General features: G+C 39.1%; 2 protein-coding genes across 2 annotated transcripts in view; one reads left to right on the plus strand and one right to left on the minus strand.

The window, feature by feature from the left end:
- The window catches only part of LOC111197112 (interaptin-like), a 526,024-nt gene that overhangs the window by 276,867 nt on the left and 233,829 nt on the right, over window positions 1-15,328 (plus strand). The gene's annotated exons all lie outside the window — the stretch shown is intronic.
- Window positions 11,703-13,942, minus strand: LOC111188825 (myosin-11-like). The gene has a single exon (XM_049475799.1). It carries the CDS (start codon window positions 13,909-13,911, stop codon window positions 11,839-11,841), a length of 2,073 nt encoding a protein of 690 aa, XP_049331756.1. The 5' UTR covers window positions 13,912-13,942; the 3' UTR covers window positions 11,703-11,838.

Genomic DNA, 15,328 nt, shown 5'->3' on the forward strand with positions numbered 1-15,328 from the left:
CAAACACAAGGCCCGCGGGCCTTGTCTATAATAATCGGTCAGAAGCGTTCTTTGACCAAAAACTACATTTCCCACAATGCTTGTCGAGTTACGGCTTACTGCCACTACACGGCAGTGTAGTCATTGATGTGGAAACCCTGCCGGAGGGAAGGTGTAACTTCGCGGGTGTAATTGAGACATACAAATGTTTATCCCATAATGTCCAGAAAAAGAAAAGTTGATGCAGACGGACGGCTGTGCTTCAAGGCGAAAGACTGGTATGCCTTTTGTGTTACGAAGAGTGTTACTGACCAAAATAAACGCTTTTTAGAAGAGATATATTAGTTTTAATGACGTTAATAAACATCACAGTGACAGCGCTAGTCGCAGTTTCACCTCAGCAAAGGACGAGGAGGTGAATCACTTATCTAACCAGCCTTTACTGATTTCTGCCCCCAATAACCCTTTCAATAACCTCCAATAGCCTTTAATAGTCTTCAGCAGCCTTCAACAGTCTAACCTTGCAACCGTGGTGTGTCCACTAAACTCCGTAGTTATAAACATCATGAGGTTAGCAGCGCGCTAACTAACCTGTTTATAATGTAATCCCAGCAGTGACTCCGTCAGGGCCGTGGCTAAGGGCGGGCATTGGGGGGCAGTGCCCGTCCAATTACAATGTCGTGCCCCCCCCACCCAAAACATTTTTTCATATATGAAATAATTTATATGTGGAACAAAATCACACATATGAATCTAGCAATATTTTACTGTTTTATTTAATCGAACATTTAATTTTCATGTATGTTCTGAAACATACAAAAAACAAACAAAGCGAGCCTATAACGAACTAGTGTTTCAGTACGGAATTAATAAGCAGCGCACAACAGTCTTGCTTACATAACAGCCTTGCAGACACCTCTACTTTTTATCCAGAGAGTTAAGCTTGCTAGCTAGCAAGCATTTTAAGCTACAGCTCAATGGATATAAGAAAATGGTTTCAAGTGCCATCTTCAGTCACTACCCAAGGTGCCGAAGGAAAAACTAACGCTGAAACAAATGTGCTTGACTTCGACATGAGGAGTGAACATGCTAATTCCAGTCATGCTAATTCTGAAGTTCACGGCGGAGGCAACGCCACCGGTAAAGATTCCAGCTTGGACAATTCTGGACATTTACAGCAGGTCCCTAATGATCTTGGGATTGAAAAACCCAACCAAGTCGCCCTGCATCAGTACCCCGTACGTCTTTTTCAGGGTAAGAATCGCGCTTTTGTAGCTTCGTGGTACCATAATCGAGAATGGCTAGAGTACAGCGTCCACGCCGATGCAGCCTTTTGTTATCCGTGCAGAAAGTTCGACGGTGCTCGTGCTACTGACTCAACTTTCACTCATAAGGGGTACCGTGACTGGAAACATGCTACAGAGAGAGAGAAAGGGTTTCATAAACACTCCACTTCGAAAGAGCATATATCTTGCATGACGCTTTGGCTGGAGCATGGAAGGCGCATTAAAAATAACAGTGAGATTTCTACTCTACTCAACGCAGAGCAGCTGAGAAAAAACAGGTACTACGTTTCTGCTCTTATTGATGTTGTGGGATTTCTAGCAGAAAACCAGTTACCCTTAAGAGGAAATGCTGATGCTTTTGATGACATGGCAGAGGGAGGTAGTGGTCTGTTTTTATCTCTCCTGGATTACACCATTAAAAAAGACTCTGAACTGGCAGAAATAGTCAAAACTATTCCACGCAACGCAACGTACACGAGTCCGGACATACAGAACGAACTGATTTCCACATTGAGTAATGTAGTGACGGAGGCCATAGTGGAAGAAGTAGGGGAATCATGGTACACCATTAAGGTAGATGGAACGCGAGACCCCACTGGGTGTGAAAACATATCCGTTGTTCTTCGCTTCGTATCTGAACTATATGAAGCAACGGAGCGCCTTCTCACTGTAGCTACTGTCAGTGCAGGAGATGCAAAGACACTGACAGACACAATAATAACGGAGTTGACAAAAGCTGGACTGAGCACGTCAAAGATTCTAAGTCAAGTATATGACGGAGCATCCCTAATGTCAGGGAAGCACGGTGGCGTCCAGAAGTTATTACAAGAGAAACTAGGTCGAGAAATACCCTATGTGCATTGCTTAAACCACCAACTGCACCTAGTAGTGGTTCACGCGCTGACAGCAGAAAAGGCAATTACGGATTTTTTTGATATTTGTAACACCATGTACAAATTTTTCAGAAAGCCGTCTGTTGCAGCACAGTATAAGGGCGAGCGATTAAAGCGACTGCTTGATCAGAGATGGACTGGCCATTTCGCCACAGTATCTGCCATCATTGCATCTTACCAGGACATTACTTCTTTCTTGTCCGAGATTGAATCAGACCGGGCATACTGCTCTGAGATCAGGATGGAGGCTATCGGGCTGCTGCGAGAAATATCTGAGACAAACTTCATGTTCATTGCACGTCTTGTACAAAAGCTGCTAAAGCTTTTAGACCCCCCAAATAAGCTCCTCCAGGGTGAGGACATGGACCTTTTAACGGGACTTGAACTAGTTGCTTGCTCTACTGAATGTGTTCGTAAACTGCGCTGTGACACCGAGTTTGCTGATCTCTGGCGTGCCGTCACAGATAGTAATGCTCTTGTGACTCCCACAAAACGGCGACGTACATTCAGTAAGAATATGAGTCAGTATTTGGTTGAAGGTACGACTGCACAGAAGGATACTGACGAGACAGAATTACGAAGGCTGTTTTACAGTGCAATTGATAATGTGCTTGGAGAGCTGAATCAGCGTTTCAATGAACGGAATACTAAGCTTGCTCGTGCACTTGCTGCTTTTGATCCAAAAACCGATAATTTTTTAGACATAAACCTTGTGAAACATATCACAGACCTGGCCGGTTCTACCACAGTGGAGGAAGAGTTTGTTGTGGCAAAAACATTTTTTCAAACTCAAATGGAACGCGAAAAAGTGGACTCTGAAACGACTCCTTCAGAACCACAAAAAAACATTGGAAGCCATGCCAAGCGTCCTGATTGCGATGAAACTTGCTTTAACGTTTGGTGCTTCCACAGCCATGTGTGAGAATTCATTTTCAGTCTTGAAGAATGTTTTTACGGACCACAGACGTTCTATGCACCATATTCGGAAGGCACAGCTTGTGCAGCTAGCGTTCGAGCGAGATCTTACAAGAAAATGCACAAATGAATGGAAAGAAAAGGTCCTAAGGAGGTTCTGCTCGGACTCCCGTCGTCTACAGCTTTTCTAATGGTGAGTAAACATGTGATTTTTACGGCATATTGGTCATTTTGATTATCCATGTGCGCTATCCTTTTCACTGTGATGTGGTGGAGTTAAATCTATTATTGGCTGTTCAGTTCAGGACGAGGTCTTTCTGAGAAGCGGGTGTGGTATAAGGCGTGAGATTAGTTCATAACACACATTTTAGTTCTATTATATGTTTATATGCTTTGTAACTTGCTTTAAATCGGTGCTTAAATCTGCCCCCCCATGGACACCCATATGCCCACCCACTGAAAGAGTTCTGGCGACGGCTCTGGACTCCGTGATGGTTGCTCTAAACTGCTGCTGTTAGCTGCTTGGGCTGAAAGATGAACTGTAGAGAGCTGTATTATCTGGTCAGTGGGGTTAAAAATCTTTATTTCATACACAGAAGAACTTTAAAATTTTAAAAACGCTCCAGACAGGCTCAGCTGAGCCCTGTAGCTCTGACTCAGTAAAGACTGCGGGCTTGTACTGCTGCTGCAGCTCCGACTAGTGGTTGGATGAGGAACTGCTAAATCTGAGGAAATGCTAAATCTATCACATGTCCTTAACAGCTCACAATTTTTGATTTTATATTTATTAAGTCTTATTTCAGTATCAAAAGTTTTGATCAAAGTTAATATAACTTGATGTCATTTCTATTCACTTGACTAGTTTGGTTCTTGATTGATGGAGTTTTTGACAAATTAAAATGATTTATGTTAATAGAGCAACAAGCAAACATTTTTTCCATGCAACTGTAATATTTGATTGAATAAATAATATATTGAGAGTTATTTAACATTAAGGAGTAATTCCATTCATTTTATATTACATTTGGTTACATTTTATTACATTTATAAGTTACATCTGGCCCTCAGAGGACAGCCAATATGCCAATGTGGCCCTCGGCCAAAATGAGTTTGACACCCCTGGTCTAGGGGTATGATTCTCGCTTAGGGTGCGAGAGGTCCCGGGTTCAAATCCCGGACGATTATATGCTTGTATCTGTATAACAATCAACCCTGTAGATTAGATAAAATACACAAACAAAAAATCTTAGAAACATATTCACATCACCTGCATTAGAAACACCTTTATCTAGATCTAGATACTGCACAATTGCACAGCATTGTTAACATAGTCAAGTCTGTAAGAAGTGATATTAGATAGTAAGAACTCCTGGATTTATCAGGTCAAGTTTTAGCAGATTGGAGTTTTTACTGATTTTAGCTTAAACCTGAAAATGTTTCAGTTTCCATAGTGTAGATGTCATGCTATAGACAAACAGATGAATGAGGTGGTAACAATGGTAAGATCAAGGTTTTCCATTCTTCTTTTCCATGCTGCTGGTGTTGGTTCTTATCCCTCACTGCCAGGGCCGCTGCTAAGGTTTTGGAGGCCCTAAGCATAACTGGTCATAACTGTTTATTTTATTTTAAGTTTTTAACTTACACAAATATTGCACTGGACAAGTTTTTGTATAGAATGGCCACATACACTTTAAAAATGGTTAAACATGCGCAAGATTTAGCGCCTCCATGCATTTTTTGATTATTTATTTGACTGGAAAATGTCTCATCTGGCAACAACCAACAGAGCAAACCGAGCCGTGCCATTTCAGGCAATAGGGGTTTATTAATTTAATATTAATAACATTAATTAAATATTAATTTAATATATGGGTTTAATATTATGCACAAAAATAATAACGTGCCGCTTTTAAATAGTAGAGTAGGTGCCCCATGCAATGTTTAAAGACAAAAAAGATGAGCATATCATAAATAATTCACATTGGGTTTTAAATTTAATAATGTCATAATTTCAACACATTTCATTCTCAGTCAATTTGGCTCCCTGCAACTGCAAAATGGTTGAGGCCTAACGCTGGCTGCGTTGTCTGCGTATGCAGAGCGGCGGCCCTGCTCACTGCTCCCCGGTTTTAGCTGCTCACCCATCATTACTATGGAGAGAACCAAACTGAAAACCTCTGGAATATGGATGATCACAAGCCATCAAACCAAGCTGAACCGCTTGATTTTCTTGCACCAGGAATGGCATAAAGTTATCCAAAAGCAGTGTGTAAGACTGGTGGAGGAGGTTGTTATATTACCTGAATAAATTCGTTATTTTACCAGCTTAAAGTCGTTATATTACCCGATTAAAGTCTCCGAATTCTTTCGCCGAATTCAGCACCGCCGCCATGAAAAACACTTTATCTTGGGAGCGCGCTGTAGTGATATGCAGTAATTGTATTGTTCGTCCACTAGATGGCAGTAGTAAGTCACAGGTGTTCAGCCTACTTCATGTGGAAGCCTGAAGATGTAGCCAGAAGAAGAATGTAGCTAGCCCCCACAACAACCTGTTGAGAGTAGAGTTTCAATAATCAGAATATTTTGATCAATAGTGTTTCCTAATTCAAATAAGAAACATTACACGCGTATGCACTGTCTTCTTGATAAAGGTACCTTCTCTTATATCTGCTACATTACGGTTACATAATAATAATAATAATAATAATAATAATAATAATAATAATAATAACTTTACTTATATAACACCATTCATACATAAAAGTGCAGTACAATGCACTTAATGCCTTAATAAAAAAGTTTAAACAATAAGTAAAATAAAGCAAATAAAACCAACTGAAAAGTAAATATTTTATTTTCAAATATTTTTATTTTTAAAAGTAAATAAAATAACATTAAATAGATTAAGTATACATCAACTATTAAAATATAATATATATTAAAATAAACATGATAAAAATAAGATCAAAATAAAAGAAAATTGTAATATAATAATAAAAAAATACATGACACTTGCACGTGTTTTATGATTGTGATTTAAAGAATTCTTATATTACAAGTCCTTTACCTATGATGGCGTTTTTTTGGTCATTCTTAAAAAATGTGTCTGTCCGCCACATACTCATTTCTGCCACTCCCACCTGCAATCCTAATAGGAATTGAATTAATTAAATTTAGTGCTTGGAATTTACTTATGTATTTATTAAAACAGTAATGTAGCGCTGGATTAGCTGTCCCAACTTAACCTCTCCTATAAGTAGATTTGGATAGGTCGTTATATTACACATCTGTTTTCATGAAAACTTCCTAATCAAAAAAATATTAGATTTTGTTTCTACTTTTTCCTCCACAAAGAGTGGTACTGCTGTTAAACATGGCAAAGTTCATCTAAAGAATATAGTTGCTAAAGCTTATTCTTTAAATATAAATATATATATATATATATATATATATATATATATATATATATATATATATATATATATATATTTAGCTCTTATAGCTGTTTAAAGGAGGAGCACCTTTACCCTGAATCATTAGAACAGAGCTGTTATGTCAGAGAAAATACATATTAGAGATGATTTCAATTAAAAGGATAAAAAACTCTTTTGAACTAAACAGAGCACACACAAATGGTGGAGTTAATTAAACTATTAAACTAGTGCTGGGTGGTATTACCAAAAATGCATATCACTTTTTTTAAGATTCTGAAGCTTTCACAGTATATCACAGTTCTACATACATCTACAACTGATGCTTCTAACTTGGACACATCATCAGTGTTGTATCAGCTCCTTGGCTCCCTCCTTTGCTTCTGTCTTGCCTTGATAAACATAATTGTCCTGGCTGTGCTGTTGGTGTGCCTACTATCATTGATCCCCTTGCTGATCACCTCAGCAATGGATTTTAGGACCTGATCATGCCTCAAGCGATAACGGCCTTCAGCCAGTGCCTTCGGACAGCTGTTAAGGATATGCCCAAGTGTGCCTGTCCCTGAACAAAGGGGGCAGGCAGGTTTCTAATCTTTACCCCAAACAAACAGGTTGGATGGACTGGGGAGAACATCATATACCCACTGGATCAGAAACTTTATCCGCTGGGGGTTCCACTTCCAGATGTCTTCCCAGGAAACACTCCGCTCCATCGCCTGCTCCCACTTCATCCAGGCCCCATGCTGCCGCATTGGCACGGCACTGGTTTGCCGTTCTTCCTCTACAGCAGCCCGCACCTCCTCCTGATTCAGTCTTTGCCTCCCCGTTCTGAAAACGTTGTTGATTCGCATTACTGGCACACTCCCAAGCCCCGCTGTGCCCCTTGCCACCCTTCTTAGGAGGGTCTTATGTTAAAGACCTTTCTAAGGCTCTTTACTGGCTGTTCTGTGACAGATGGAATCAGATCTCCTCCTAGCCTGAAGCGATATCGGTCTGTGACCTTCCCTTTCTTCAGAACTAGCGACCGGGATTTGGAAGGTTTAAAGCTCATGCGTGCTCATCACAGTATTTTTATTATTTATTTATATATTTTTGCATGACTGGGCTTTTATATAGGTCTGTGGCTTACTGTCATTAAATTTGTAATAGTCAGTATGATGTACTCAGAGTATTTGGGGTGGAGTTCGGGCACCTTCACTGGAAAGTGTGAAGCCGAAGCCCCCCACGCAAAGAGAAACATGAGGAGAAAATAAAGAAGGAGGAAGATAAGAGAGGAGGTGGGTGCAAGTTTGTTCAACGAGCAGGTAGAGAGGAAGTTGCGGTTTAAAAAGGGAATAAAGTGGGAGGAGTGAGGGCGTGGATCAAACTCCCAAAACTACTTTATAATACATAACTCCACTTTGCTTTTAGGCCAAAAGGTTGAACTTTGGTCTCATGTGATCACAGCATCTTCTTCCACATGTTTGCTGTGTCCCCTATATGACTTGTGACAAACTGGTACTTCTTATGTCCTTCTTTAAATAATGGTTTTCTTCTTGCCACTCTTCCAGGACAAATCTGTTGTTATATTATATTAGGTAATAACTGATCAGTTTTTTGTAATATGGGTTTTTGTCATATGTACAGTGCCCTCCATAATTATTGGCACCCCTGGTTAAGATGTATTCTTTAGCTTCTCATAAATTGAGTTTTGTTCAAAATAATATAGGACCACGATGGGAAAAAAAGTAAAGTCCAACCTTTAACTCAAGTAAATCTTAAGGGGGAAATAAAATCCCTGACTAAGAAATAATTATTCTTCATAAAATCACCTGTTCCACAATTATTGGCACCCCTAACAATTCTTAGGAAATAAATTTAATAAAAGTATTTCTGTCACTTCTACAGTAGTTTACGAAGTTGATCAGAGTATGTAGGAACATTTAATTAGTAATTCACAACTTCCTGTTTCCCTGGGGTATAAATATGACGTGACACAGAGGCCATTTATCTTCAACATGGGAAAGACAAAGGAACATACCATTCAAGTGAGGCAGATGTGTGTTGACCTTCACAAGTCAGGCAATGGCTACAAGAAAATCGCTACCCACCTACACCTGTCCATATCTACTGTCAGAGGAATTATTAAGAAGTTTAAAACAACTGGAACAGTGGTAAACAAGCCTGGACGAGGATGCAAGTTTATTTTGCCACCACGCACAGTGAGGAGGATGATAAGAGAAATAAAAAGTTCTCCAAAGCTCACTGTTACAGAATTGCAACAAATGGTAGCTTCTTGGGGTCACAAAGTCTCCAACACAACCATCAGGCGCTATCTACATGCCAACAAGCTGTTTGGGAGGCATGCACGGAAGAAACCATTTCTCACTCACAATCATAAACGCAAACGTTTGGAGTTTGCTAAGCGGTACTGGGACTTCAACTGGGACCGTGTGCTTTGGTCAGATGAAACAAAGATAGAGCTTTTTGGCAACAAATGCTCTAAGTGGGTCTGGCGTAACACAAGAGCTGAGTATGCAGAAAAGCACCTCATGCCCACTGTGAAATACGGGGGGGGATCAGTGATGCTGTGGGCCTGTTTCTCTTCCAAAGGCCCTGGGAACCTTGTTAGGGTGCATGGCATCATGAATGCTCTAAAATACCAGGACATTTTAAAACAAAATCTGGTGGCTTCTGCCCGAAAGCTGAAGATGGGTCGTCACTGGGTGTTTCAGCAAGATAATGACCCTAAACATGTGGCCAAATCTACACAGAAATGGTTCACCGCACACAGAATCAAGCTCCTCCCATGGCCATCTCTGTGGGGTGAGCTGAAGAGGAGAGTGCAGAGGAGAGGACCCAGGTCGTTGGATGATTTAGAGAGAATGTGCAAAGAGGAATGGTCAAAGATCCCTCTTTCTGTATTCTCCCATCTTGTGAAACATTACAGGAGAAGATTAGGTGCTGTTTTGTTGGCAAAAGGGGGTTGTACAAAGTATTAACATCAGGGGTGCTAATAATTGTGGCACACATGATTTGATGTTAAATAATTATTTCTTAATGTGGGATTTTTTTCCTACTGAATAAATTCACTTGAGTTAAAGGTTGTATTTTACTCTTTTTTCCATCGTGGTCCTATATTATTTTGAACAAAACTCAATTTATGAGAAGCTAAAGAACACATCTTAACCAGGGGTGCCAATAATTATGGAGGGCACTGTATATAATTCAGACATTGCATGTGTTATTTTTCTAAAAACACTTAATGTAAAGTGAAATAACATGTTTATGTTGTAAAGTCACCTTTGGTTGTCTTTAACTAATAAGCAGAAGTACATAAAATGTATTTTGTTTTTTTTGTGATTAACTGTAATTCTGCAAATGTTGTTCTTAGTCACTATAGGTGGGCTTTGATTCGTTTTAGCATGATTATATAACTATCTTTGCAAGTCAGTGTAAATAAATTTGTCTTGTCTGTTAAATATTTCATTTAAGGCCTATTGCTGACATTATTATATGTACACAGTAGGTCAGTGTTCAAAAGGCACTGTGTGATAATGGGAATATGTATTTTGGGATTGTTGATTGTGTTTTCGATCATTATTCATTATATGATCATATTATCATACCTCATTATATGATGTGCTGCCATCTTGTGGATCTTTCGAAGGCTACTGTTTGATATTTGTTCAGAAGTACAGTAAAATAAAATAAATGAATTTATTAAGATAAATCAAACTTATTTTCTGGTAATGAGCAGATTTTTTGGTTCCATCGATTACAAGTTGTGCAGGTCCTGAAGCAACAAAGCAGCCCCAGACACACTACCACCATCATGTTCTTTTTCTGAAATTGTGAGAGAACCACTTTTGTCTCCTTACAGAATATTTTCTGAAGTCCTGTGGATCATCAAGATGGTCTCATGTAAATATGAGATGGGTCTTTGTGTTCTTTTTCGTCAGCAGAGTTTTCACCTTCAAACCCTCCCATGGAGACCATTTCAACCACTATCTTTCTTATTTTTAAATCATTAACACTGACCTTTACTGAGGTAGGTGTGGCCAGCAGTGCTTTAGATCATGCTGATCTTATGTGTTTTTTAATTTCTTCTATTAAAAAACATGTTTTTTATTTAAGTGATTTCTTCATTCTACAGGTCTGGTAGTAATCAGGTCTGTTTGTGCATAGCAGTGAAATTGAAGTCAACTTTCCAAAAAGTGTGATTAATCACAGTTAATTCATGGGGGCAATTATGTTTTCACAAAGGGCCAGGTTTGTTTGGATAGCTTTTTTACCTTAACAAATTAAATCATCATTTAAATACTGCTCATGTTTTCTTTGTATGATATTAAAGTTTGTTTGATAATTGGTAAAAAGTATGACAAAAAAGCAACAACAAAAAAAAATCTCTATGAATTTTTTTTTACACCTGAATGGTGTAAAGTAATTTACCTCAGCATGCATGTACATGAACCAAATGGACAAAAATAAGCAGAAGGCAAGTTTTGAATTTGGAATTTAAATTTATTGAAGAAAATCCATTTAGCCTTACAAACACGGAATTAATAAAAAAAAAAAGAAAAGAAAGAAAAATAAGAGAAGCATTACAGGCAAAATGTTGTTAATGGTTGAAAGTGAAGTAATCTAATCTCAAAGGCTGCAAGAACTAGTCTAACTTTACTGATTTGCATTAACGATTATACTCAAATGTAAATTACATGTAAATTAACTTCAGTGGAATACACAAGTTATAATTGGCTACATTAAAATCAGTGACATGTCAGTCCCTATGATTATTCATTATTCAAAATGTATCAAATTATACAACAGTTAGTTCCGACCTCACAATCTGACACAGGATATACACAGGACAGTTTTGAATCATCACCTCCAGCTGCACCAGCAGCAGCAGAATTAGCTTACCGCCCGCAGTGCTTGCTCGTCTTTTGTGGAAAAAAGTATATATTTAGTGATTTAATGTTTAATCAGTAGTGCTATGTTTAGGGGCCTCCCAAATCACTTCCTTTAATTCATTTTTTACACAGGAATTATTTTCATTGATGACCAAATGAGTAATAAACATGCAATTACATTAAATTACATTTGGCAGACGCTTTTGTAGAAAGCGATTTATATATTTACAGATTACATGCCCTACACCACATATTTTTAACAATTATAAGTCTCACAAATAGTCAATTATGAAAAATGAAAAACAATGATATGAAAGCAATGGTAAAAAATAGCAAAGAAGTCCTTTAAGCCAAATTAATGTGTGAAATATTAAAGCAAAAAAGCTGTTATCAGCATCAACATGGTATTGGAGTTAAATGGAGAAGCCTTCTGCTGATTAACTCAGATATAAGCTCCTTCTTCTTCCTCTGTGAATCCACTCTCAACAGCTGCTTTAATACTCTTCACAACTTCTGGATCGGCTTCAGGAAGAATAGCCAGCAGCTCTTTATCGATCTTCTCCAGTCTTGCGTTGGTCTTCCTTTCAAACTCATCCTTATTCTTACGGACGAGACGCAAAATGCCTTTTTGAGCTTCATCACAGGATTTCTGCAGCTTCAAACGCTCCTGTTTAAACTGTGGTTTTTCCTTATCCATGGTCATAAGTTTCCCCAGTGAGCTGACCCGATCCATCAGGTACTTCTCAGAGATGTCAGTGTAGGTTGCTGAGATCATGTGGACGAGGCTGGCGATGTTAGTGGCCTGAAAGGCTTGATTGTAGAGCAGATCTTTGGAAAAGAGCTTTGAGTTGTAGGAGAGAGATTGAGTCTTCTCAGCTGTGGAAACAAAATTTTTGAGAGTTCTGGTCAGACTGGTTTTCACAATGTTAGACACCATCTGAAAGAATCGCACCATCTTCTCCCACTGCTCCTTCACCCTCCCCATCGCATCCATCCCTTTAACCAGCATCTGTATGGTGGTGTTGAAGTCTATCTCTTTGACCTCACAGTTTCTCATGCTGATCAGGATTTCAGTCAGTTCTTTTTGGTTCTTCTCCATGTTCTCTACACTCTTCTCATAGGTTTCTCTGGTGTTGTTGAGTTGAGCTCGGCTCTGCTCTATGCGGAACCTGGCGTTCTCGGTTGCCCTCTGGAAAGCGCTTATCTTCTCAGATTGACTCTCTTCTTTAAACATCATTGGTGGTTTCGGAGTCAGAGAAGGGGATTTTGTAACATCTTTGCTCTTGGAGTCAAAAGCTTGAGCTGATTCAGTCAGGTTTCTGATTTTCTGGATCAGCTGCTTTGTTGTAGCTTCTTCACATTTTCCCTCTGGTGCATATGTTGCCATTTCATCACAGATGGCAATAGCTTCTTTACATATCTCTTGGGCACGCTTCTTTGCATTGCAGGTTGGGTTTTTTTGTAAACTGTTGTTGATTCTTATAAACTGTTCTTTCAGAAACATTGTATTGGCAGTTTTCTTCTTCTGATCATACAGGCTCTTCCAGTCAATGTCATTCTGCTGCACAAACTGCTGAATCCTCTCTGCCCATTTCAAGATTTCTGCAGACTTGCTGTAGATGTTTATTTTATCAACTCCATCTGCAGAGTCTTTCAGTTTTTTCACGTCTTTGAGTGTCTCTGGATTTGTAAGTTTTAAAGTGTTACGCATTAGGTTCGCTGGACTAGCAATTACAGACGTCATTCCTGTAACAATATTTGAGATGCTTTCAGTCATGGCTTCAGCAATATCCATACCAATCATGTCCCATCCACTGGGTAGGGAATCCATTGCTGCTTTGTAGTCTTCTTGTGCTTCATCCAGTGCCTTTTCCATGGCTTTTAATGCCTTTTTAGAGCGTTTAACAGCTTCGTCTGATGTCTGTTTTCTCATTTTGTTCTCCTCTAGTTTTTTCTTGATTTCTTCCAGCTCTTCTCCATAAAAGTGCTCTGCATTTACACACGCTTCCAGCAGCTCCTGGATAATATTGATGACATCAGTGAAACGCTGCTCTGTTGATCCGGCCAGAGCAAGACAGTCATCTGCAATGACACGAATGTTCTCCAGCTGGTCAGGAAGATGAGCTTGAACAACTTCATCATTTCCCTGGAACAGAATCTTCACAGCGCTCTTCATGTGGTCTGGGACCGTCATGGTGTGGAGCCGAATCTGATCCATGTTCTTGTGAGCTTCATTGAAAGCCCACCAGCCAGAGTTGCACACTTGCATAAGACAGGCGCGAAATGAATCTGGGTACTTGATGTGCTTGTAGCCATTTTTGGGTGGGTTTTTGTTTATAGAGAAATCGGTTTGGGAGGAGATGAAGACCAGTTCTCCCAGTATAGCTATAGAGAGTGGTGCAGGAGTGAGGTATTCCTCCCAGTTGGCGTAGGGCTGCATTACAAGCTTGGTTTGGTTTCTCATGTCTTCAGCAGTGGTGAGACTTTGAGTCGTCTTCACAATTTGGAAAGCCATTTTCTTCCTGTTGAGTAAGGAACAGACACGCATGAATGAAGCAGAAAATATTATCTAAGACTTTAAAATCATTAATTCAAGATTACATAATTTAATGGGGTAACACATTAAGGGCCCTAGTTTAACGGTCTGTAGCGCATTAGGTAATTGTGCTTTGTGCAGCTGGATTTAGGGGCGTGTCTTTGGTATCGTGAGGGCGCGAAAAATACGCCTTGCACAGCTCCAATGGTGCAAAGGGCATGTTTTAATTGCCTTCATTATTCATGGGTGTGTTTTGGGCATAGTGTGAAATAAACCAATCAGTGTGTCAGGATCCATCCCCTTTAAGACACAGCTGCGCGCTGACTTCCCTTCATTCCTATTTTAAGAGCGCATAGGAACTGATTGCGCGTCACGCTGTGAAGATAAACCAGCAGCTTAGAGAAGAGTAAAGTTATTTTATTCTTTATTCTGTTTATTGTTTAATGTAAAAACTGGGTTTGCAACACTGAATATTAATCAAGCAATCGAAGAGACAGGGAGCGCGCGCGAGAGAGATGCAGCGCATTTTGTCTGATTTCTCTTGATTAATTTTCAGTACATTTGTTTGCTTTAGTGAGTTTATTAACATGAATTTTACTACCCTTGTCCGACCTTAATAATTATAACATTTATTTTTAGAAGACGGATGTTATTCTGCACACAATGCTGCATGCGCTGCGCCAAGCTCCTGCCTGCGACATTTTTGAGCGCTGAGAGATTTTAATTAATAAATTACTATATTTAATATTTTAATAAATTTAATTTAAAAATAGACTGTTGACGGGGTGTACGATGGCAACGTGCCACGCTATATGCCTTGTGTTGGGTGTATGATAGGGCCCTATATGTTTATATCAAATTAAACTTGAAATGAAACTAGTCAGTGTTATATACAGCCCTGAAAAAAAAAACATTAGATCACTTCAAAATAATCAGTTTCTCTGATTTAACTGTGTTAGTATATGGTATATACTATGTTTGACTAAAATTTACATTCTGGTTTTATTCTATAAACTACTGATGACATTTCTCCAAAATTGCAAATAAAAATATTGTAATTTCGAGCGTTTATTTGCAGTAAATGCGAAATGGTCAAAATAGTGCTTTCGAACCTTAAATAATGGAAAGGAAACAAGTTTCTATTTACTTAGCAACAACAACAATACTAAAGTTTTATCTAAGAAAGTGATCAGAAATGATAATTGGTAGAATAACCCAGATTTTTATTCACAGCTTTCATGTGTCTCAGCATGCTCTCCTCCAGTCTTTCACACTGCTTTTGGGTGACCTTATGTCACTCCTGTCGCAAAAAATCAAGCAGTTTTGATCTGGTGGTCCTTCATCCACACCTTAATTGATCTAGCTATGTGGAATTGAGCAGTCCTCAGTGTTGGGG

This window comes from Astyanax mexicanus, chromosome 3 (assembly GCF_023375975.1).
Source record: "Astyanax mexicanus isolate ESR-SI-001 chromosome 3, AstMex3_surface, whole genome shotgun sequence".
Classification (NCBI taxonomy): Eukaryota; Metazoa; Chordata; class Actinopteri; order Characiformes; family Acestrorhamphidae; genus Astyanax; species Astyanax mexicanus.

Excerpts from the sequence above, each read along its gene's own strand:
- LOC111188825 (XM_049475799.1), bottom strand. The coding sequence starts at position 13,911 with ATGGCTTTCCAAATTGTGAAGACGACTCAAAGTCTCACCACTGCTGAA.